The sequence below is a fragment of the Gavia stellata genome, chromosome 10, assembly GCF_030936135.1.
Source record: "Gavia stellata isolate bGavSte3 chromosome 10, bGavSte3.hap2, whole genome shotgun sequence".
Taxonomy (NCBI): domain Eukaryota; kingdom Metazoa; phylum Chordata; class Aves; order Gaviiformes; family Gaviidae; genus Gavia; species Gavia stellata.
The window spans coordinates 26,740,190-26,764,703 of NC_082603.1; the positions used below are offsets into that span (position 1 = coordinate 26,740,190).

At 51.3% G+C, this 24,514-nt stretch overlaps 1 protein-coding gene across 1 annotated transcript; it reads left to right on the forward strand.

Annotated features, from left to right (window-relative positions):
• Positions 1 to 12,405: 12,405 nt before the first annotated feature.
• FOXE3 (forkhead box E3) lies at positions 12,406 to 13,575 on the forward strand. Its single transcript, XM_059822233.1, has one exon. The coding sequence runs from the start codon at positions 12,406 to 12,408 to the stop codon at positions 13,573 to 13,575; it is 1,170 nt and encodes a 389-aa protein (XP_059678216.1).
• The last annotated feature ends 10,939 nt before the right edge of the window (positions 13,576 to 24,514 follow it).

Genomic DNA, 24,514 nt, shown 5'->3' on the forward strand with positions numbered 1-24,514 from the left:
TGCACTCAGAATGTGAGCAGGGTCTGATACAAGGAGGGTGAAATGAGATAATCCATGTTTTCATCATCCATAGGCCTCTCTTTTCACGGGCCGTGGGCCGTACTTTATTAGGCTGAGCAGCTCTGGGCCTGCAAGAAAGAGGAGCCCTTTCTCATCCCGATGAGAATAGTGCAGTGAATGGATTCCAAGTGTTTACTCAGCATTTGTCTCGTGGTTTATCAAAGGAATGAGGAGGAGGTGCCGACAGCCCTTTTGTCCCGCTGATGTGTTATGACAATGTTCCATGAATATGCAGAATGGCAGAAGGGATTAGAGCCAGTACAATTCCCCTCCGGCGCTTTTTTTTTCTTTTTTTTGCCCTTTTTTTTTTTTTTTGCCTGGGATGTTCAGGGGTTTAAGAGTGACCTGCTCACAGTCAGGGCACTAAACATCAGATTTTCCTGTAGATAGGGGTGTAAAAATCCCACACTTGTCCAAAGCTGTTAGCATCTGACTTGAAGGTTGGGCTGTCTTAGTCACTAGCTGCTCTTTATGAAATTTCGGCTGGCAGGAACTGCCTGGCTGAGAGCTTTGTGTTTTGGGAGACATGGAGATACTGGGACATAATTAAAACTTGAGTCAATTGGTGACACATGAAGTCCAGGGCAGTGGTGATGTGACCACTGCTCTCTGGTCTGCCGCTGTTGGTGTAGGCTGGCAGTGGTACCTTGTCGTGGTTTTTTTGTTGCTTCCCAGAGTCCTGGTCCAGAAGTTTGGGTGTGATTCAGTAAACGGTGCTGACATCAGGCACGGATGCTCTTCATGCTCCGTGTGCCATTTTGGATGGACAGGTTAATGAGTTAACCCTTGCAACACACCTCTGAGGCAGGTGATGAACATTATCTCTGTTTTCAATATGGGGAGACTGCAGTAGGATGGTGAGAGCAGGCACATCGCTCCGCACCACCAGAGTGCCAGGCGTAAATCCAACCTTTCCTCTTGTGTTTCTGACCCTTTGTCTCCACGTAACTCTGCTGAGCAATGGTCAGCAGTTATCAACCCATTATCAAGGCTGGTAATGTGTTTCTTCTGTGTAGTTGAGCAAAGATGTTCTACCTGAGAAATTACCCTCCATTGGTTTCCTACATCCCAAGAGTATTTTCTGTCCTGCTCCCCAAATGGTCTGTGGGGGAGCTCCCCAGATACATAAGAGGAATGACGACTTTGTGTCCTGGTTGAGTCTTACCCTGGGAAGAAGGGTGTTGGACATGCTCAGCACTGGTCTGATTCTGCTCCCGACCAAGTCAACAGGTCAAAGCGCTGCTGAGAGCTGTTAAATCCACCTGAAGTGTCCCCCACCCCAACCAGAAAGATGAAAGTGGCTTGTTCCACCCTTGCCACATACAGGTAAACTTTTTGTCTAGGGCCTTTCCAGCATGTCCTGCTTTTCTGTTCGAGATTTTGGCTGCTCTGTGGAGGATCTGGAGGACATTTGGTCTGGATCAGATGAGAGGTGGGACATAGTCTGCTCTCATCAAGCTCATGGGAATCACCTTGGCTGTGATGACCACAGTGTCTGCTGTGGGGACATCCAGCAAAGGCAGCTGCAAGAGGGGGGAAATTGCCGTCAACTCCTCCTCTGTAGGGACATTTATGGAGCGATGCTCTGAAGGTGGCCAAGGACACCAGGTTGCATGGGGCTGCTCTGCTCCTGCCCCCATGGCATACCTGGTGTGCAGGGCTCTGGTCTGAATCCTGCCTAGAGCGTCCCATGGCAGGCTTAGCCTGGGGCCACCGTTGCCGCTGTTTTTCCCCAGAATGGGTAGGAATGGGGGAGGGTTCTTCAAAAGCATCAGCCTGAATAAGGCTTGTAAGCCCCTCTGGGGCATCGAGTCTCTGTTTGCAAAACGAGGCGCTTGCTGTGCACGAGGTTGCCAAGTTTGTAATTTGAGTGTATGTAGGGGAAATAAGAAAAAGGCGCAGAGCCTCCTTGCAAGTCCTGGCACAGGCCGTGTGGAAGTACCGCCTGCTATCATGGCATGCATGTTCTGCTTGCTGAAGTGTCTCTCCACCCACCCGGGAACACAAGTAATAATTAGGTTAATGAATTTTGATACCGTTATCCCAAGCCCAGCTCTTGGCTGGTGGCCCCGTGAGAGCAGTTGGCAATGGCTCCTGCTGATGGACGGTGTGTGCTGCGATTTGCTCCCCAGGGAGGTTCTCAGTCAGTCTTGGCTTTGGTGGAGAAGTGACTTCCTATTTCCAGAGGCTAAGGACCGTTGCCCAGCCGGTGCTGACATGCTCTCTGTGGGGTCTGCTCAGAACTGGGATGTGTTCCTGGCAGCTGATGATGGGGGACCCGAAGCACCTCGGATGTGGTGCTTCAGCCAGCCAAATTCTTGAGATTGGCTTAAAAAGAAAAAGAACATTTTCAGCCGTCTGCTTGCTTTCATCACCATCAGCAGCACTGGATCTTACTTTGCCCTCTGAGGGTGTGCATGAAGCATCACGGGTTTCACATTGTCCTTTGCAATTGGGACTCCTCAGCTGTAGTGTAAGGAAAAAAAACCGCAATTAAATGGGAATAAATCCTCCCCACTCCGAGAAACCTGTGATAAAAACACAAGGATTGGCAGCCCTGGGAAGGGGGCCAACCTCGGTCCCACAGGACGCTTACAGCACAGACACCTGACTGTTGAAAAGGCCTTCCATCCTCCTTTGCTCATCTTTTATCCTCTGGGATTTTGTTGACAGCTGGAAGTTGCATCTGGCCCCCTTTTCCTTAGGGGGAGACTAAGCAGTGGAGGAACAAGCCCAGGACAGCTGCCAGCCTCTGCATTTTGTGGCTCTACAAGGCAAAGCCATTAGGACCCATTTGCAACCAACTAATTCTGTGGTGGAAGCTGCTGAACTCTGCAGTGGGTGCTGGCATGCTGCTGGCTGCTCACGGGGGCTCCTCTTAACCCCTTCAGTCCTGCGGTTAGGTACGTATCTCAGATATCTCCATGTCAATGTGCTGTTCATCTGGGACTTGAGACTGTTCTTTTGGCTTCCACTCTGCCTGAACATGTTTGTGCCTCTTAGGACTGCTTTTTGTTGCTGTTGATTTTTTTTTTTCTTTAAAAACTTTATAGCAGGGTGCAAGTGCCCACTTCTCATTGGTTTGGATGGGAACTGGGTTCCTACATTGCTCTTACAAACCTCTACCAGACTCTCTATGCTGGAAAAATGATGACCAGATCCTGACTTTTTTCTTTTTTGACCCTCTCCCAGGCTTGCACACCAGGTTTCCTGTGTGTCTCTCTCTGGCTCAGTTTCCCTCCCTGTGTGGTGGGGGACAAGCTGCCCATTTTTGATCTTTTAGGTCTTTGAAGACATGCCATGCCTACTGAGAGAGACACAAGGCAGGAAAATTTGTGCAAAGTTTGTGCACTCCAAGTTTGGTGGAAAGAAAATGGAAAATATTCAGTCATCTTGGCATCCTCCAAAGAAGAGTATGTAGTACAGCAAACTGACCAAGAAAGGGGAAGGGAGAAGTTGATGCTCAGTTTTGTCTCCTGACCTCTCCTGGGCCTGCAGAAATATGTATCAGGCTGTTACCTCCTGGAGACCTTCAACTGTTGTTTTCTAGTTGATGATTTCATGCCATCTTGAAGAGTTTTTCTTCCCATAGCACTAAGGGACCCCACCAGCCTCCCAGCCTGGCTCCCATGGCAAGTCTCTGCTGAAGTATTTCATTCAACATTTCTTCTGCAAGAGCAAAGCATCCTCTTGGTTATCGCTGGGAGACAAATCCCTCCCTTCCCCTGGCATCTCAGCACCTCGGGTCTCAGCAGGCCTGCCGTGCTTCACAGGTGGCCTCCTCACTGCTGACCCCTCTCCTCTCAAGTCCATCAGATGGAGCAGGCGGAGGAAAAGGTGAGACAAATACTGAAGTTCTGGCTGCAGTGGAAAAAGAAGGATCTTGTGCTTTTTTACCACAAGTTTTTTCATGCAGGAAACTCCACCACAGAGTCCGTTATTCACCCGTTCCTATTCAAAAGCTAAATTATGAAGGTTCAGAGGAAACTTAACCTGTATGGTTAAGCCATCAGCTCCATCCTACAGAGTCATAGTAAAAAATGTATTTCATGCAAACAAAAACTAAATGTATGCAATATATGCAGTGTAACTCAAACAGCACTATGTATGTGGAAAAAGCTTCCAGAGGTGCTAATTAGATGCGTCCGCAAAGTCAACATGAGTAAGATTCTTGGTTCCATCAGAGAGTATTTGGACTGTGGTCCTGATTATGCCACTGGCTTGCTGCTTTACTCCAGATGAGTCAGTCCTTTATGCTCTACTTGCTATCCCCTTTTAGAAATGGGCAAAATAATTTCTGACCTTTCCCCAAGGACATACAGTATTGGATGTTTTTAAAGAAGGGTGTTTGAGGTTGACATCATGTGGTCTCCGATCCATGCTCATGGGCCCTCCTTGAGGCTGAGATGTAGCGCAGACTGAGCTCTCTTCCATGCTCAGCTGGTAAGGGAGGTCAATGTCCTGTTTTGCACCTATCCTGTTGGGTAACTAGGATCTAAGCCAGGTTTCAAGTCCAAACCCATATCCCTCATAGTTTATACTCAAGGTGGCACTACCAAATGAAGTTGCCCTTATTGGCAACCTTCTAGATGAACCCTGAGACCTCTTCAGCCTGCTATGTTATCAAAAGCAGTTCCTCTCGAGCATTGTACTGACCCTTCTGGTCCAGGCTACAAAGTGGCTTCAAGCTGGCAACATGAACAGAGAAGAGGCAGGACCAGGAGTGGGGGCACTTCGGACCTCTCTCAAGTTGACCCCTGTGTGGACCAGCGGGGTTTTCTGCCACAAGATGGGCAAATCAGTGACCAATGTCATAGTGCCTGGGGCGAGGACTGTGAGCAGGGAAAGTGAGTTGCAGGACAGCCCTGGGAGCTGCAGGCAAGAAGAAAAAAAGCCAACAGAAAGAGGGGTGACAGGGGCTTGGAGCCCCGGCAGAGAGGCCAGCGTCCCCATAGCTCACACTGCTCGGAGGGGCTGGGGAGGTGTAAGCGCTGCTTTTGCTGGAACCAGCCTCCCTAGGTGAGAGCTGGCCCAAATATACTGCTGAATGGCATCAACTGTTCCTCATCCAAACAGAAGCAATTCAGCAAAGCCAACATCTTGACTAGCCAGGATGCAGCTGGGCTACCACTGCAGAAACAGAAGTGATGTGGTGTGGTCCTCCAGAACAGCTACTCCAGAGCAAGCGGTGATGAGTGAACCACAAACACTCTCTCCAGGCACTCAGCTCTGACAGAAACCACCCAGGACCTGGATGCTGGTGCCAGCTGCCTACCTGCATTAAACACTGCTGTGATATGGAGATTCCATCTCAGCTGGAGGACCTCGGTATCCACAGCACTTCAGAAGTGGGAGGTGGAAATTAATTAACTGGATCTCTGGGGACCCCCAAAATAAATGTCTGGGTTGATTCTCTCAGCCTCAAGTAGCACCAGGCAGGAATGATTTTGGCTAGGAGGAATGTGAGACAAACACTGTGATTCATACTTGTCCAGTCTTATTTGAGTCTGAATCACCTCTCTTGCCTTGTCATGAGGAAATGATGTGATGAACACTGGCCTGTCACAGCTGGAGACCCCTTTCCTGCACCACATGCGTTTTGAAGTCATTGCCCGAAATGTTAGTTATCGGTCATTTGTGGAGTGCTCTCAAAGGCAGATGAGGTCTTCGCAACCTTAGCCAAGTTGTCTACCCTCCAGACAACCAGCTTCTCCACCAACACAGATGTGGCGAGATGTCCCCATTTTGGGCAGAAGGGCTGGGCAGTGGCCAGGCCACCCCCTCTATGCCTGGGGAACATGAAGGTAGGTGTCTTGCTCCTGGACTTGCCTCTTCTCTTGCCAGGCTTTAGGATGCCTAGCGTAGGTGTTGTGCTTGGCTGCCAGCCCCTGGCTCCCCATGGTGCTGTGGGCCTTGTAGACCCCTCTCCAGGCTAGTAAGTGACCAGGTGAGATGGATGGGAGGATCTCTGCTCTTTGTTCCCCCAGATCACCATCATCATCTCGTGGCTTCCCCTCTGCGCCCTGGCTGGGATGCTCCCTGCACTCCCAGCCCTGCTCGGTCCCCACCATCTCAGGAGACCCGATGTCCTACCCAGCCTCCATCCCCCTGGTCCCACCAGCTTGTGGGGTGCCCCGTGCCTCCTGCTGAGGTTTGTGCTCTGCCTGCACTACCAGGAGGGGATTGACAGAGGTGCCTGGCTAGGCTGGGGGGATTAAAGAGCCTTTGTTTCAAAAGCATTTTAAGCAGTGAGAAAAAAACAACCTGCCAGCCCTGCTGCAGGCAGATCAGGCTGAAGGTACAAGACGGAGGGAAATTTTCCATGACAGAGGTGTGCTCCTGGCCTAAGGGGAGGGAAAAGGCTATTATGGTTGGAGTGAATGAAATCACTGCTGGCAGGAGCATTAAACAGAGGAAAAAGGGAGTAGGGTAGTGAGCTAGCAAGGTGGGATTTTAACTGTCTGTCTGGGCTTGCAGCTAATTGGTCTGGTAGTTGTAAAAGACTAGCAAATGGACAAGGAAAAGGGTAAATTTTGCAGTGAAGTACTTGCCTGGGAGCCCTGGTGTGCAACATCTGGGGCACTCGGGCATCAGTTCCCTGATTTCCTTGAAAAGCACAAGCCTCGGCTGGTTTGGGGGGGCTAGCTGGAGCTGCGGTGTCGACAGGGTCTGTGCAGCAGAAATGCCTCTTGCAGGGCAGCTAGCAAGCACTGGGGCAGAGGCAGGGCTTCCCAGCGTGGGGAGGGCTCGGGCTAACGTGTGGATTCAGGGAGAGGGAAATAGTGTGGGCAATGCACAAAACACTCCTGCTTCAGTGCCTGTGTCCAGGCTGTTTTCCTGCCTGTTTCTGTCCTGTTCTCGTGATCCTCAGATGGATTTGCAGAGGCTTCTCCCATGGACCTGGCTGCCTATTTATACAGTGAAAGCATCAAAACTTCTGAGGAGGGGCTATGAACGAGCCTTGTAGAATGACCCTGCAGGGCACCGAGCTTTAACCACCTACCTCGCATCCTCTGAACAAAACTTGGGAAAGCTGGCCTGTGTGCATCAGTGTTTTATTGGGAAGGGACAGTTTTTAAGGAGAATTGGAAGTAGCTGGAAAGCAGGAGACCGAGGTTTCTTGTGAAAGTTTGCTCTTGCAGGGGTTGTCCTCGGTAATTTTGTGTGATAGTTTCTTCTGGTTGCTCCATAGCCTGAATCCCTCCAGGATAGAAGGATGGTCAGAGGACAGTCAAAGCTGTGCGCTGCTCAGAGCAGCATGTTGGTAGGACATGCTCACCAAGAGATGTTTTTTGGACCTCTGCTGTGGTTGTATTACAATAATCGTAACAGCCCCTTTGGGTTTCTAGAGTGTTTAATATTGCTTTATAAAAACAAATACTTAAATGTTCCTTACTAACCTTGTGTATGACCCACACTTTGCTTTTCTCAGTGTGTTGAAGCCACCAGGCAGGACAGCTGTGCCACCAGGGAGAGGGACCAGCTCAGCCTGGTCCTTGTTCTTGGCCTTTTCTTAGGCTTGGGTTTTGGCCATGAGGTACGGACCTGGGGCAGGAATTTTGGGGGTTTTTTTGTTCCAGGAAAAAGGAAAAATATGTATTTATTCACCTCAAATATTGAGGTTTGTCTTGAACAAAAAAGCATCAAAGTTTATAGAAGCCAAATCTCTAAAACTCCAAACAGAATTTTGCTGCTGAATCATGGTTTTCAATAGTTTAAGGCCCTTAGAATCTTTTTTGTTTTCTTTCAAGTTTAAACAAATAGATGCTTCTGTTAAGAATATTATTTTTGGTAAACAAACAACAAAAGAGAAAGGGTTTTTTTTCCCCCATCTCCTTTATTTCCATAGGAATAAAAGAAAACTTCACAATTTTTATATCAAAATTAATTTGGGGGAGAAAATCTTGACTGGTTGTAGTGAAAAAAAAACCCAACTTCCCTAAAAAGGTGAAAAATAGTTTCCAAGTTTCTTTCTTTAGGAATTTTTCCCTGATGTTCCCCAGTTTGATAAATGCTTCACCTATACTTTTTGTGAAGAAATTATTTTGCCTGGACCTTGCTGCACAATTTCCTACAAATACATTAGTATTCCAAAGAGTTAGTTTTCAGGAAGAATTTATTTGCTTTGGTTATCCACTTCCTGCATCTTGCAGAAATGGAATAGCTCAGGAAGGGTGTTTAATTGTGGCTCCTTGGACCCCAGGCTGTCACTGCCTGGTGTCCTGGGCTGGTTTTTGCATGGCTGCTGGTCCTGCAGCCGAGCAGCATGGTGCCCCGATTCCTGCATGTGTGCTAGTTGTGGTTACAAGCCACAGAGTCGACCCTCCGGGCCTCCTGTTTCGCTCTCGTTGCTGTTCTCCATCACGCATTCCTCCTTTGAGAGGTGGCATCCCATGATGGAAATCTCCCGGAGGAAAGGATTTCCCCCCACCCTTCCTAACTGTAGTTGCCTCATCCTGATGTATCAAGCTCTTATGTGAGCAAAGTGATTCACCTTCTGGTGGCAAAGCCTTCCCATCACACAGAGTAGCTGGGGTGGGAGTGTCTCTCAAGCTTGTTCTGAGGGTCTCCATCTGGGAGTTTGGAGCATGGATGGATTCAGACAGGGATGTGCTGGGGGTGGGAATTGGCCCGACTGCTGTTATTTCAAGGCAGTGGTACTCATGCAGCTTTCAGCCAAGGAAGTCCCCAAACATCTGGTAAGTGATGGGGTATTTCAGGGCCATGCTAAGAGCACCATCAGCAGGTCATGTATCACTGAAGCATCACCCAGAGGCCATTGCTGGCTTCAAGGCTGGAGGATGCTTTGGACTGCTTGCTGCAGGGCTCCTTGGGAGAGGAACCAGAGAGGTCCTCACTCCCAAGGCCCCCACCCCTTCTTCTTCCTTGCACATCCCAGGCGTGGCTGAGATATGGATGACTCTGCTTCATGACTAAGCGGAGCGGTCTGCAAACAGGGATGCTCCAAACACAGCTCTCCCCAGTGCAGGCTGTTGTTTCATTTAAGATAGGGCAAAACCCACTGGTTTCTCAGCATGGCCACATTAAAGAACGTGAATATCCCATACTGCATGGGGTTTAGCAGAAGATTGCTTTGTTTTGGGGCAAGCAAATGCATGTTTTTCTAACCCACGTGGTTGCAAAGAGCAGCTTGGAAAGGTGGCCTGGGTACCACTGATGCAATACCTGCCTGGGCGCACGGGGTGCTTGAACCAGCAGCTGTCTGAGGTGCAACAGCAGCCCTGTTCCTCTGCGGTGAAGCGAGTTCACCCGTGCTGTAAAGCGATTTGTGCATGTGATATTTCTAAAGGAGGCTGAAGCTCTAGTGCAAAACAGTTCAGGGGCTGGAGGTAAAAGAGCAGTTGAAATCACTCTGCGTACTCAATTAGGATGAACTGATGCAGAAGGCAGCAGATGCTGGCAAAACTTACAGATGCTTAGTAAATGTGATTTATTCCCTCCTTATCGCCTCATTTTAAAGAGAGATCGAGACTGCATTTGTTTGGTAGCCGTCTTTATTTTCGTCTTCCACCTTTTCATAAAAGAGCTGGGCCAGGAAGAGCACCCTGAGTGATAAAGCATATGTGGGAATCAGAGTCTGTCTGTTTTGGCTTTCTGTATTTGATGGTAAAACATACTTTGTTTCCTGCCTGTGTGCTTCTGCCTGTCTCCATCCCACTGTTGTATCCATCAGTCAAAACTAGTTTGACGTCTGGGTACTAACTCAGTAAAGTTGAGAGCAATGTGAATGGTCCCGTCAGCTTTAAAGTAACTACTCACCAGCTGGAGTCTCAGCCAGCCCGCAGCCCGAGACAGGGCCAGGGCTTCTCCCACAGCATTTAAAATCATGTAAGATCAGGGCCTTGAACTATAAACACTTCACCCAGTTGAGTCTTCATATCCCTTTGTCCAGATGAGATGTCTCTTCCTTTGCTAGATGTGATCTCAGGTGCAGGCAGATCCAGCCCCAGCCATACTGTTGGGTTTTCATTTCCAACTCCTTTTCTGATGTTTAGGTCAATAACAAAGGAGAAAGTGAGCAATGAGCAAGGTCTTTTTGATATGATGGATTGAGAAAATCAATGTTTGATATGAATGATTGCTGTTCCTTTGCACCCTATAACACTTTTCCCTCCCAAACCCATTCTTGCTAGATCAGAATACATTAAAATCCTTGCATTGACATGAAAATCTCACCAGCTACTGTCTGCAGAGCTGAAGGTTTCCATCTCCCCCAGGGGGGTGATTTTCTTTCTGCATCCTGGAGTGATCTTTAGTGACTCCCTTCTTAGGCATCTGTTCTGCCCTGCCGCCCTCTCCAGTGGCTGGAAAAGTCAGATCCTTTGACTGAAATGAACTGGCTGCATTCAGATACCTGCTTGATTTAAATGCATGCTCCAGGCGAAATATGAGTCTTCCATTCTTTTTCCCCCAGCTCTCCCAAGGTGAATGAATGGTCCCTGCCATGCCCTTGATTTGCTTTTCTCCCTGAAGATCTGTGACTTCTGTGGAGAAAGGCATCTTTCTCTAAGGCTGCGTTTCACGCTTTCTCACCTGCTCTCTGTCCTCCAGCCAGCACCTACACTCCTGTTGTTATCCCCATTTGGCAGAAGGGAAACTGAGGCTGTTTACCCCAACACCAACTTGCCTGTGGCAGATCAGGACTGGATCCGCCACGGCTCTCTTAGACCTACGCTTCCCTGCCTGAGCCCTGAGGGGAGCAGAAGTGCTACAAATGTCTGCAGAAAAAGTAAAGCGAGAATAAAAACACATACAGACACAAACAGGGGAATAAGTGATCCTGGGAAATAATCTGGTCGGTGAATTTTTACTTGGACTGTAGAATAAAACCACAAGGAAATGCTTAAAATAAAGGGCTGAAGAATCTTTTCCAAAAGGCTGGGTGGCTTTTACATTTAAAAAGGAAGGGAGGAGGATGATACAACCTGGTCAAGATCACCTACTTGCCTCTGTGGAAAAAAGCTTTCGTCCCGCTCTGCTATTGGAAATACTTTCAATGAAGTTACAAAGTTGAAGGTTGTGATTTTTACTCCGCTGCGGGATATGTGGAGGGATCTGCCACTGCGTTTAATGGCGTAGACATCGCCGCCTGTCTTCTCAGGACATGGACATCTAGCTACGTATAAGGCTGGGATCTGGCTACAAAAGCCCCCCCAGTTTGTCCAGCCTACCCTGATGCAGCAGCTCCCTTACCTGCTCTGGGCCGGGCTCTCCATGATCGGGCATCTGGCTTAGAGGTGATGCTTAGCAGCAACGGGTGAGGACGGTGTGAAAGCCCATGGCTCTTTTGGTGCCGATAAAGCAGCTAGCAGCCCCCCAGCTCTGGTATTGGCATATGCCATGGATGGGGGGCTGCGGTTCAGCCCAGCCAGGTCTGGAGTGCAGGATGAGACCTGAAGAGGTTTTCCCTGAAACCCAGAAGGGCTCTCTGAGTCCGGTGTCTTCATTCAGCTTCAGCCGTGGGCTGAGCCCCCCTGCAGCGATAGAGAGACCCCCGCTTGCCCCATCCGTCCCCAAAGTGCCACCCCTGTCCCTCATCCCTTGCCCATCTCACGGGAGGTACCTGCGGGCAGCCCCGAGCTCTGAGGACCGTTTTCCTCTCTCCCAGGGGAAAAGAAAAAAACTTTTCCCAGGATTTCCTTACCCAGGACGTCTCACTAGGCTGCAAAGTAACTAAACGGGGGGGTTGGTTTCGGGGAGAAACCCCCGGCTGCTGCCGCCGCTGCGTCCCGCCGCCGCCTCTGAGCGCTTTTCCCAGGGAAAAAAGACAACGAAATCCACGCGGTGGGGGGGTCCCGGCGGGAGGTTACCTGCTCTGCTGCTGGGGGCTGGCTGCGGCACCAAACTCGCCCGGGTCTGGTCCTCGGGACTCATTTTGTTTAGTTTTTCTCCCGGGAGGAAACACGGGTTAAAAGGAAAGCAAAGCGCCACGGAGAATGGCCCGGAGCGGAGCCGGCCGCCGCGCTGGCACCCGGGACCCCCGGGGGAGGGACCCCTCGGGGGCATAGCTGCGAAATAAAACCTCGGGGAGAGGCTGGGGGATTTAGCCGTGGGACTCGGGACCCCTCCCCAGGGGCCTCCTCCTCCTCCCGCCGGGGGAGAGGGGCCGGGGCGGGCCGGGCACCGCACGCCCCTCCGGGGGGGCGGCCGCCCTATATATTGCAAAGCGGCTCGGGACCGACCTCCCCATCGCCGGGAGCTGCCGCGGCGCCTGGCCCCCCTCCCCTTCCCCTCCCTCTCCCCCCTTCCCCTCCCCTCGGGGGGGCTCTTTCTCCCGCCGCCGCCCCCCCCATCCTCCGAGGAGGAGGAAGGCGAGGGCCGTATATGAACGCGGCCGGATTCCCCTGCCTGCGAGGCATGTGCACGCTGCCGGCCACCAGCCCCGCCGCCGCGGCCAGCCCCGGCTCCCCCGGGCCGCCCCGGGGGTCTCCCCCCGCCGGCCAGGCGCCGCCGGTGAAGCCGGAGCCGCGGGGCGGTGGGGGCAGCCCGCAGCCGCCGCCGCCCCCCGAGGAGCCGCCGCCCCCCGCCGGGGGCCGCCGGAGGAAGCGGCCGGTGCAGCGGGGCAAACCCCCCTACTCCTACATCGCCCTCATCGCCATGGCCATCGCCAACGCCGCCGAGAGGAAGCTCACCTTGGGGGGCATCTACAAGTTCATCACCGAGCGCTTCCCCTTCTACCGGGAGAACCCCAAGAAGTGGCAGAACAGCATCCGCCACAACCTCACCCTCAACGACTGCTTCGTCAAGATCCCCCGGGAGCCCGGCCATCCCGGCAAGGGCAACTACTGGACGCTGGACCCAGCCGCCGAGGACATGTTCGACAACGGGAGCTTCCTGCGCCGAAGGAAGCGCTTCAAGCGCACCGACATCACCACCTACCCTGGCTACATGCAAAACTCCAGCGCCTTCACGCCCCCACCCACAGGCCGCCCCACGGCACCAACAGCACCCTACCCCAACACCCTCTGCTCGCCTGGCTATGGCCCCCAGCTCTCCAGCACTGTCTTCCACCCCTACGCGGCCGGGGCAGCACCGCCGGCACAGCATCCCAGGATGTTCAGCATTGACAGCCTCATCAGCGGGCAGCAGGCCCTGCAGCCCTCGCCGCCCGCTGAGCTGGGCCACCCATCGCTGGGCTTGCCCGGGGCCGAGCTGGCTCCCACCTGCTCCGCTGGCAGCTCCGAGCCTCCCTGCTTCCAGGCGCAGCCCGTCAGCCCCAGCTTGTTGGGCCGAGCGGGCCCCAACACCCTGGCTTACCCTTATGCCGCCTCGCCCCCTCACCTGCCCGTGGCGCAGGGCAGCTACTCGCCCGGCAGCCCGCAGCTCTACGGGGCTCCCAACAGACTGGCCCTGCCGGCCATGCGGCCCCCTGCCTGTGCCGAGCATGGCGAGCAGCTCCTGGGGCTCTCCGCATCTCCCCTTGGCCAGTTTGGCTCCAGCAACGCCTACATGAGGCAGCCCAATTTCCCCACTAGCCTGGAGCGGTACATGTGATGGGGTTGGCGGGGGCTTGGCTGGACATCCCCAGGATCCCACAAGCATCTCCGGACATGTGGACTTCTCCCTACCGTGGGGATCAGCTGGGGTGGGGTCGGGGGTCCCCAGCCTCTGGCTGTGTGCGGACACACACCTTGCGGGGGGCCTAACTCCTCTCTTTCTCAGCTGCTTTTTAACTGGAGGCAAGGTGATCTATTTTTCTGCCCCATCCCCTCCTGGAAAAGGTGCCCTCCGGCTGCATCTGCCAGGCAGGGCTCCCCACGGCTGTGGGGTTGTCCCTTCTGCACAGCCCGACAGGGATGCCGACTGCGGCAGGGCACCCTGAGCACCCCGGGGCACCCCCGGGATGAGGAGGAGCACACCCAGGAGGTGGGTGCCTGGTGTAACGTGCAGGAATGCAGAGAGCAGGAACTGTCTTGCAAATGGGCTTTTTCCTCTCTTCCCTGGGTGCCTCCTCTGTAACTGGAATGAGAGTTACCCAAAAAAACCCAACCCACTAAACCAATTCACTGGATTTTAAATGAGTATTTAAGATGTTTATAATTTCCTTCGTCTGTAGGGAAAAAAAACCCTCACCCTGACTACTTCTTTTTACTATTTTTAAAAAATAACTTCTATTGTTAGAAAGGACTTTTTTAAAATAAAGCTTTTTCTTCCAACATGTCCAGTGCTGCCGTTCCTCCGGCTCCGGCCAGACCTTGGCGAGAGGAAATTATCAGTCTTGTAACCGGTGGGAGACAGACTCGTGCTGCTGTTGTGACACTGCCATGTCTTACGTTTTTAGTGACACTTTCTAAACTGTCTATTTTATTACGATCTTTTAAAAAGCAAATGGTAACTAACTACTGCTGAGCCATGCAAACGCTGCAATAAGTTCTCCGTCACCTGCAAGGTTTGCCCACGCAGCTCTTACTGGACTCGATGGTTTCCACTTGTGTAGCAGGGAATGTGTCTTCCCTTTGAGGAATCCCTTGCAGGTGAAATTCTGGCTTAGCACATCAAACTAGGAGATCGTAGCTTCCCTTCCTACAAAATCAATTAAAATTCCAATCTGTTCACTGGTCGGGCTGGTGCTCCTTATTTACAGGACTGCCAGCCAGACCGTCTTGCCAGGTTTGAAGGCAGAATTCCCCACACCCGTATTTAGCTCTTTTTGTTTAAACATCCTGTGGGTAAAAGTGACAGGCTAGGATTTCTCTCCTGTTTTTCGGGAGTATCCTCTCAAGCAAAGCAGTTTCTCATAGTGCCTATTGCACCTTCCTCCTGCTTAAGGAGGAGTTGGATGTCAGTTGAGCTTTGGTGCAAAACTGAGCAGCTCATTCCCGGCTGCTGGCCGTGACCGAAAGCTGGGTGTACAGAAATGTCCAGGCGGGTACCCAAGGAGTCAGCTTTTGCACACAGCTTGGGAGCTTGTGGCTTTTCCTTCTTTTATCCCATGTCCTCGTAGAAACTGAGAATGGGGTTAGTATGAGAGTGGAGGGAAGAAAATGCTTTTTTCCTCTGGGCCTCCATAAAATTGGGGTTTTAGCTGTCTCTAAAAACTGGCCCAGCTCTGGTCTGCTGCCTTCGGCTGAGCCACTGGGCTCTGGGTCTCCTCCCTGGTCCCTCCAGCTGCCCCTTTTCAGCTTTCACACTGCTCCCAGCAGCAGCTTCTGTGCTTTTCCCTTAGTGACAGCCCTGCTCAGAAAGCGTGTTGTGAAAAAACTTATCCCTTAAAATACTTTTGCTCTCTGTAGAAAGTATCAATAGACAGAGATTTTTTATCTAATGGAAGTTTGCAAAGTGCCATTCCTTTAGGTAACATACTGTGCCTATAGTGGACTGGGGGGATGCTGAAATAGTTGTTTGTAAGGACAGTCAGTAGAAAGGACACTTGTCGTAGCTCACATTCATTCCCAGGGCCTGATCCTGCAATGTTTTTCAAACAAAAGCACTTTTGAAGACTCGCCTAAGTATCCAGGGGGTCAGAGCCAGACACACGCCCGAAGCGCTGGGTCTGCCAGCTTCCCTACAGCATCGCTGGGCACCAGGCTGGGACTCTGCTGGGTTTGCACCACGAGTGGGAGGGTGTCTGAGGCAGGGGAGAACTGACTACCAGGGTAAAAGGAGAACGATGTTGGGTGGAGGGGGTGGGCAGGAGATGCTGTGGTTCTGCCCAGGTGGGATGCACCAGGAAGAGGTGGCCAAGCCAGGACATCTCACACTGGGCTGATCCCGCTCCTCCCCAGTCACCTTGGAGCCCTGCAGGTGGGGGGACCTGGTGTGGGAAGGGTTTTTCCAAGTTCCTGGCATCTCTGGGTGTTAGCTCAAGTGCTGGTGGAGCCAGGGGGGCTCAGGGTCCCTGAAGGGCTGGGCTGTGGCTTGCTCCTGTTTCCCAGCCGCCTGCACCCTCCTGCCACGGGCTCTCTGGAGAGCAGCACCCAGTTCCAGATCTAGGGGGGGTCTTCAGGAGACCCATCCCACCCCCGTGCCTGTGCAAGAGGGGTCTCTTCAGCCAAAGGGGCTCTGGCGTGAAGCAAGAGCCACCACAGTGGCCTGGATCCCTGAAAACCTGGCTTGGAGAGAGCGGACAACCCCAGCCTGGTGTGTCAGGACAAACCCTGGTGTGCAGCATTGGGTTGCACATCTTCCCAGGGCTCCATATCTCCCCATCTGCCGGACAGCCCCAGCCCAGAGACCCCTGCAAGTGGCAATAAGCCACCCTCACCACGGGCCTTATGCTGCCAAACAAGCTGGAAAGCACAGGGAGCAAAGCCCTTTTCTTCTATAGATAGAAGAAACCCCTTCTCCTATAGATATTAATCCTCACATGCACAAACCTCTGGCACTTGTATTGTGATTGTCATTAAATTAATGCCTTAAGAGTGTCTTCCTGGTTAACTTAATGTATCCCAACTAGGCTTTTAAGCTTTCATTTCAAAGCTTTGTTTACAGTTAGGGTGAATCTAGCAAATGAGTAGGATTAAAGTGTCATGTAAAGCATGAGCCTTGCTGGGACAGAGTAGTTTTAAGCTTTGTAAAGTTTATACCTGTGCCCTTCATCTGTTTTAGTGTCTTTTCAATCTCCCTGTTTAGTGAATAAGAAGGATTTGAATGAAACAGGAGTAATTATCACCCAGATTTCAGTTGTGAAACCAAGTCTCCTTTGAAATCCTCCCCTCTTTATTTAGCAATACCCAAGGAGTTTAGGGAATATTAAGTACAGACAATCATAACTATCTCAATCTTGATCACACAAAAGCCAGAGGCAAAACTTTCTTTGCTCTCCAAGACTGTGGAATGAACATCATCCTTCAGTGTGGTGGTGAGAGGTCCTCTGGACATCCCACAGTGGGGAGAGCCCCGTCTTGAGCCTGCGAGATGCAGAGCGGGGCTTGGAGTTGATCCCGAGCACCAAAGAGTTTTGGGTGGCGATCTGGGCTATTGCCAAGACAGTCTGACTTCTCAAGGAACAGCCCTTTGAAAAGCAGGCTGAATTCAGATCTCTCAGGCTGCACTTTCAGAAACAAATAACCAAAATAAGCTGACACTTTGAAAAATATGTTTGTTTTCCTCTGGGAAACACTGGCTGCCCAGGGAGGACTGACCGAGCTGCAATGTCTGTGTGCGTATGACAGCATTCTGCATGGTTCATGAGTGTACTACCTTCCTACTGCTTCCCCGCAGGTTAAAACAAGCAATAAGAAACGCTCTTTCCAGCTGATATTCCCAAGTTATAAATAGTTTTTTCCATCTGGTTGCAAACAAACACAGCATTAGCTGAAATTTAATCAAAGCACATTTCCTAAAGAACTTGTCGGTCCCTCTGGTAGTGTTAGATTTTGTCTGGATGCTGCCAGCTGTCCACTGGCAGTCCCAGTGTTGGAAATTTTATACCGTAACTAGCTTTTATTCTCTGCAATGCTTTGCCCTTTGCAAATGCACAGCTTGAAGACAGTCAGCGGTGTCTCTTTGAGGTCAAGATTGAGTTGATGAAGTCAGCTGGTGATGGGGAGGTGGGCAGTGGGTACAGTGGGACCAGCTGAGATTGGCTTTGCCAGCTGATAATGAGTTTCTAACAAATTAGTGTCTGGGAGTCAGCACCGCCCGAGCACTGAGCTACATTTCGGGGTATCGGGGGATCTGCCACCGCCTCTGCTACGTTATATTTGGGTCCTTCATATTCGGGCAGGAGCGGGTGATGCAGCCGCTGTGTTTGAATAGGGCCAGAGCAACACTGCCCTCCGCCGCTTTACCCCACGGGTGTAGCGCCCGGCGCGGGGGGTGGCAGGGGGGAGGTGGCCCGGGGGCCAGCCGCCGTGTTCAAGCCAACACTGACCTCCAGTGGAAAGCCCTGGGAAGCCGCTCCCGGCCCCCACCACGGGCCCAGGGACCGGGGGGGGCCTCAGCATGTACCGGCAGCATCCCAGCCTTTGGGTCCGTCCCGGTCCCGGCTGCGTGGGGAAGGGCAGGACATGGTGGACGCTTGGGGTATGGTCAAGATGAGAATGAGAACGGGGTGAGGCTCCTTCCGGGAGGGTCGTTATTAAACACGGTGGGCTGGATGCAACCTCCAGGCTGGGAAATCCCTGAAACACCAATTACGGACTCTAGGAAGACTTCAGAGAGGAAGGATTTCTCTGGCCATACCCTCTTTTACCCTTCTCCTAAGCAGCCGCTGCAGGCCACCGCTGGGGCCAGGATACAGGGCTGGGCGGTGCTGGCTGTCCCCCTGCAGCTCTTCTCCCTAGAGTGAAAACAGAGAAACAAGTGGAAGCACAGCGAGAATCTGGGCCCTTGATCGAAGGTGAGGGGGCAGTGGTGAAGGAGCACTTGTCTGCAGCAGCCAGCCTCGTTGGCAGCCTGACTTTGTGTTTGAAACGCACTACACGGTGTATGTGAATGGTGGAGCTGGCGGCTGGCCTGACTCTTCAGCACCCGAGAAGCAAGGCTGCGGTTAGGCAGCAAAGCAGCAGAGCCCGAGCACTGGCAGCGTAACACCTACAATCTCTTGGGAGAGCATCCAAGGTCCATTCATTTCACAGTCTTTGTACTGGAACTGCTGAAGTAGTTGCACTGCAACAGTTGGTTTTATGCATGTATTGAATCAACTGTGCCATTCCAACGCCAACAAGCAGCCCTGGCTCCTGGCACCTCGGGGTGCTCCATGGAGGAAGGATGCACCTGAGCCAGTTACATACATGCCTGGGAAAAGGTCATTTTCCATTTGCATCGGTTCTGCCAAGTCAAAGGAAGCAGTGTACGACAACTGCAGAGAATGGGCCTGGCTGTCTTAGACATTCTGGGTGCTTTCCATCTGCACCACAGACATCTCTACTCAGTTTTAAAACTCCTTCTGCTAACCGGGTGTTGGAAACCAAACCCAGCCTGTAGATCCATTTTCAGGAGGCTTCAAGCAGCCTAACCTGGCTGGAGAAAATGGATCTCAAAGAGCACGACATGGTCCAAGCGCATTGCCACTGGCCGTCCTGGCTCTTTGCTCAGAGCAGGCCATGGGTTTCAGCAGAGGAATTAATTCACCAGTGCAGGTCAGGCCAACTCAGGTCTTGGTTATACCCTTTTCAGATGCTCCCTACTTGAAAGACAAGAGACTGAGTAATGCTAAGGGGACTCTCCTGTGCCACACTGTTTTCAGTCTCAAAAAGATGCTTCACATGGAACCATAACTCCTCTGAGCATCCCATCCAGCACTTGTCCACAACAGAGATGTGTTTGCTGGGGGAAAACAGGAGGCTGCTGAACCAATCTCATCGTTCGGAGTCTTTACCCTCAAGAAATCACAAGTTTTGCATCCCGAAGACATGATTAGGGAACATTTTCCTGCCAGACCCCAAATGCATCCCAGAACAAGTACATGTTCCCTACATTGTATGGAGATGGCAAAACTGGCCACTTGGCCAAGGTGCTCCCTTCGAGTCACCATGGAAGCGATGGAAGTGGAGTATGGTTTTGCCTCCTGCACCGTAGCCAGCACCCACGAGATGGCAGCCAGGTGATACCCTGGCCACGACCCTGCAGCCCACCGTCAGCTCTTCTGCCCAGACCCCACCAGCCACAGACCCTCTCCAAGCAACATTTACTCCTTGCTGCTTACTTATTGTTAGGTTTTCCGCAGTGTTGGTTTAAGCCCGTCTCCATCTTCCCCCGGCTCGAAGCCCTTTCTTTCCAGGCTGTCTGCTGCTTGGATTCTCCCCGAGCTGATGCTCACCCTCTAAGTATAATTGCAATACAAAGTAGTTTCAGAATAGCATGCAATAGTGGCTAATTATTTGGAACAATTATACATAACAAAGACAGAGCCAAGCAGCAAGAGGGCTTAATTGTCTGGCCAAGCATGAAATAGCACAGGATTATCGCTAACAGGGGGAGGGGAGGCAATGGAGGAGAATTGCCCCATAGAATAGGCAAGAATCCAGGCTGCTCGGGAAGGCAAAGTTTATTGAAGAACTTCAAAATTCCCCTTTGAAGCATCTTCTGAGATGCCAGAGAAGACATGAAAAGGATAATGACCCAGAATATGGGCTTAAGGCACAAATCCCCACGCTGACAGACTCCAGGCCTACAGACGCTTAAGCACATGCTTAAATTTTAAGCACATGAATAGTCCCCTTTGACGGCTCACGTGCTTAGAGTTAAGCTCAGGCATAAGTGTTTGTAGGATCGGAGCCCAGATTTTTATTACAACTAGGCTCTTCTCAGTAATGACAGGAAATAAGAGACCTATAAAGCACACAAGCTCCTAGGGCGATGCCACAAAGCCCCTCACTCCACGTGAGTGGCCAACGCCTGTGATGAGCCGTGGGGACACCCATGCCTTCCCTCCCTCCCATGGAGCAGGGGGAACACCAACTGTGTGGGTGGTGAGAGCAGCATCTCCAAGACATGGGCTAGGAGTTGGGCCTGAGAGCCTACTGGTGTGGGGCAGAAGAAGGTGAGGAGGGTGCAAAATGGAAACAGGATCGCTGTTAAAAGCAAAAAGGTGCTGCGGATGTTGCTGGGCTTCAGCCTTGCTTGGGAGCACCAGTGAGCACCATCTTGGGGAGCTTCTGAGATGGTGGGAAAAGAGGGAATAAGCTTCATTATAAAATGAATAAAATATAAAAAAAACCCTTGCAGAATACGAGCAAATCAATGCAATAGCAGCTCCTCTCCAAATATTCTTCGCTTAAGCATGCACTTGCTTTTTCTGCCAAATAAGGTTTCTCTCATGTGAGATCTTCCCTGCTCTTTCTCCACCTCTGAAGGTTTTTTTGCAAGGCTTCCCGTTTTTACAAGACAGCTACCTGCTGAGCAGTAGCACTTGTCCCTCTGCTTGGACCTAGATCACTGTTTTTCAATTATCTTTAGGGCTGGAAGGATTTGTTTTTATTAGTGGGACAACAACCTTGTGCTGGTGGCTGCGGATGTGCTATTCACTGGTAGTGGTAGAAAAAGTGGAAGGTGTGGAATACCAATACCGTGGGCTTCGGTGGGCTGACTCTGACCACAGGGGGTACAAGACCTACGGTACCTGCTGTCCCACATGCTCCCACATCGCATGTCCCAGACCTACAAACACGCCTGAAGATTTGGATGAGGGTGCCCATGACAGCAGCAGAGTATGAGAGCAGTCCAACCTGAGAGGTTAGCCGCGAAGGAGATTTTTCCTTAGCAAAAATGAGGGGACATGTGGATCTGCCCCATGGGAGGCCAGACCCCCATCCCCACTGCTGGGCTGTACCCTGCACACCCATATCAGCCCCCCTGGGGCTCTGCAGGTCTGTGCTGCACAGGGTGGGAGCTGCTGGTGGAGGAGGTGGCTCTGCCACTGCCTCCCTTAGTACACCTGGGCACTCACCTATGGCTCAGGAATTGGCACCCATAGGTCCAGGACTGCTGCTAGCAGCCACTGGAGGGCATTATATGAGATATACAGCCTTCTTATCCTTGACATGTGCAGCCTCCTTACCTTTCTCTTTCTTCTTTACATCCAAATGCCCATACCATGGGGGGGCTGGGCAGCTGACATCACCTATGGGGAAGGGACAGGCCAGGATGTGCCAGTGTGGGCTGGGATGGCCCTCAAGGGCTCAGGAACCTTCCCGAGCTGCCGCAATGCCTCGGCGCATCGCCAGCCTGCCATAACGTGCCTGTGCAGCAGCCCGGAGCAGCAGGGCACGGATGGAGGATTTTCTCTGAAGCCAGAGGTTAATTATGCTTTATTGGATAATTTTCAGCTGCCAGTCCTGGCAATGAGGGGGATTTCCTCTAGATGGCATGCTTATCTCTGCGCTGGGAGGGAAGCCCCACTGTCCTGCTTCCCCCGCAGGACCCCAACGATGTATTTTCAGGGAGCAGATAACTTACCCAATGCCTCGTGCCCTCTTATAAGACAACATCTTGATTATGCAAAAGCCTGGAAAATGGTAATAAGAAAAAGGCATTTCGTAATGAGCGTTGGTTAGCTGGGTGATGCTGAGTACTCATCCAACAGAAATTAGGTCTTTACAAGTAATGTAGAGCCAGATGTGAAACATCAGCCTTTCCTTCAGAAACCCTCAGTATCGTTTCTTCTATCCGAGTGATGCAGCTTCCTCTTCCCAGCAAAAATAAGCAGAGGCTCACCTACCGTAAGTGAAAGAAGGGGGGATGTTTGTGTACGTGAAGCTTCAACCCCCCCAGAGTGGCTGGATTAATTTTAATCTGTGTGTTTACAGGCTTTCCCTCTCTTGCCTCTGTGCAGATCAGGGCAGCAATTTCTCCTGGTGGTTTGAAGAAAGGGGCAGGAGAAATTCACACCAGTCTGGAGATGCTGGGGTGGGTTTCTTGCATGTCCCTTTTACCTACTGTGCACTGCGGAGCACCTATTTTATAGAAATGGAGAATTGTCCCGTACAGCCACACTGACACTGCCACAAAGTCAGCCTGGGATGTGCCAGGGCTGTGTGTCCCCGTGCACAAAGCAAGGATTAGCTCTGGGTCCTGGACCCAAGGGAAGGAGCTGCCGGGGTGTGGAAAGGCTGGAGCTGGGCTGTGGGGTGAAGCCGTGACCTGGTGGAGATGCAGTGGAGGAACGGGCATCCGCAGCCATGTGCAGGGGGGCAACAGGGCTGAGGTTCACCCTTCTGTGCAGATTCAGCCCCAAACTGTTACATTGGTGACTGTTTCAAGATTTTTGCTTCTTGTTATCTGACCCAGATGAAATGTCCACTGTCTGCCCCTCCCCTTTTCTACCTGGCTCTCCTTTGCTGGATAAGGGGAGCGGGTTAAGGTGTTTGGCTCTGCCTCTGCTTCTCTGCATGCAAGAAATATTTCACCTCCCTCCCCATACTTTAGGTTGCAAACTTTTTCCCTCTGTTCATCCAGCTCCTTCCCAAGATGGGAACAGAGAAAAGGAGCCCTGCGCTATATTCCTGTGCAGTAGCAGCATCACAGCCTCCAGCTGACTGAAACATAGTCTTATTTGAGGTCAAGAGGCAAAATATATCTACAAACATGTTTGTGAGGCAAATCTGTAGGTATCAGCATGTATGTGCAGGGCTGATTTCTTACAAGGTTAGAGCAGATCCACCCCAACCTGATCCCCAGCTGGAGATTGCTGGATACTTCCAGGCACAAAGAACCCTATCCCCAGCCATTTACTACATGCAGAAAAAAATAAAACCAAGTCAAACACTTTTGTCCCAATCAAGCTATTTTCCACCTTTTCTGTAGTTCCCTCCTTTGAAGGCCCTCTCTCTGCATTGCTCCTGGCCTCCAAGTTGAGGGTCCTCAGCTGGTGTTTCTGGCAGAAGTGGACTTTTCAAAGTCAGTGGGTGAGGCAGGCACTCGGGCGGCTGAACTGCTGAAAGCAGAGGACTCAGCAGCAGGGATTTCCTGGGCACATTTGGCATGATCAGATGCTAACATGGAAAACCTGGACTCAGAAACCTGATCATGGATTTCTACATTTCTAATCATGGGTTTCTACATCTTTGTGAATCTGGCCATTTATTTAGGTTCTTCCACTGATACACCCACTTTTGGAAAATCTGATTCCATCCCACATATATTCCTCCCCCCCCCCCAAAAAAAAAAAAAAAATCCTCTCTTTTGTTTCCAGGGGATTCAGGGAAGAAGGAAATGATTTAGCAGGCTTGTTTTCACAGGGATATTTTTCCTTGTGTGGTAGGCACAGTTACCAGGCTGTTCTATACACTTTGCCATGTGCCAGATCATAACTGCCTTCCACATGCATCGGCCTTTGGCTAATGTGTTTTTTATGGCAACCAGGAGAGCTGGATGTCGTGAGTCTCAAAAGTGCACCTGGTGGTTTATGGCTTGAAATCACTGCGTTCCTCTGAGTCATGTAAGAGTGTGTGTGTATTCATCTCTTTTCATGTCAGATTGCTGAAGAACAATATGAAAAAAGCTTATACCAAGCCAGAGTTAATCACTTGAGTGTTAAGCTGCATATGAGTTTTCCTGGTGGGCTTCAAGTCCATGTGGGATGGGATCAGTTATGAATAGGGGGCAGCAGACAGTTTTTGAACTGCAAGTCCAAAACCAATGTCCTAAACTCAGACCACAGCCCCTAAATAAATGCATATGTATGGGGGGAGAGGAGTTTCCCACTTGTCTGAAGAGCAGGAAAGACAGGGAGACCTGTTCTCCAGAGGTTCATGGGGGTTCAGCCCTGCATATGAGGTGTCTGGGAAAAGCCTCCCTTGAAATCTAGGCCTTTTCCAGTGTGGATTTTGGGACACCTGCATTTGAAAATGCAAGTCAACAAAACCGAGATGTCTGCCATCTGAGCGCTGCAGGGATGGATATAGGCACTTGGCTCCAGTGGTTTCCAAACTGGGAATTTCACGCATCTCGTCCTATCTGGCACGACCATTCCCACTTACCTCCCTGCGCTGGGAGCTGTATGGTGTGCAGGCTGCAAACAGATCTTTGCAAGCTGGGAACTGGGAGT

Bases quoted from the DNA above. Each gene is read 5' to 3' on its own strand.
- FOXE3 (XM_059822233.1), top strand. From the start codon at position 12,406: ATGAACGCGGCCGGATTCCCCTGCCTGCGAGGCATGTGCACGCTGCCG.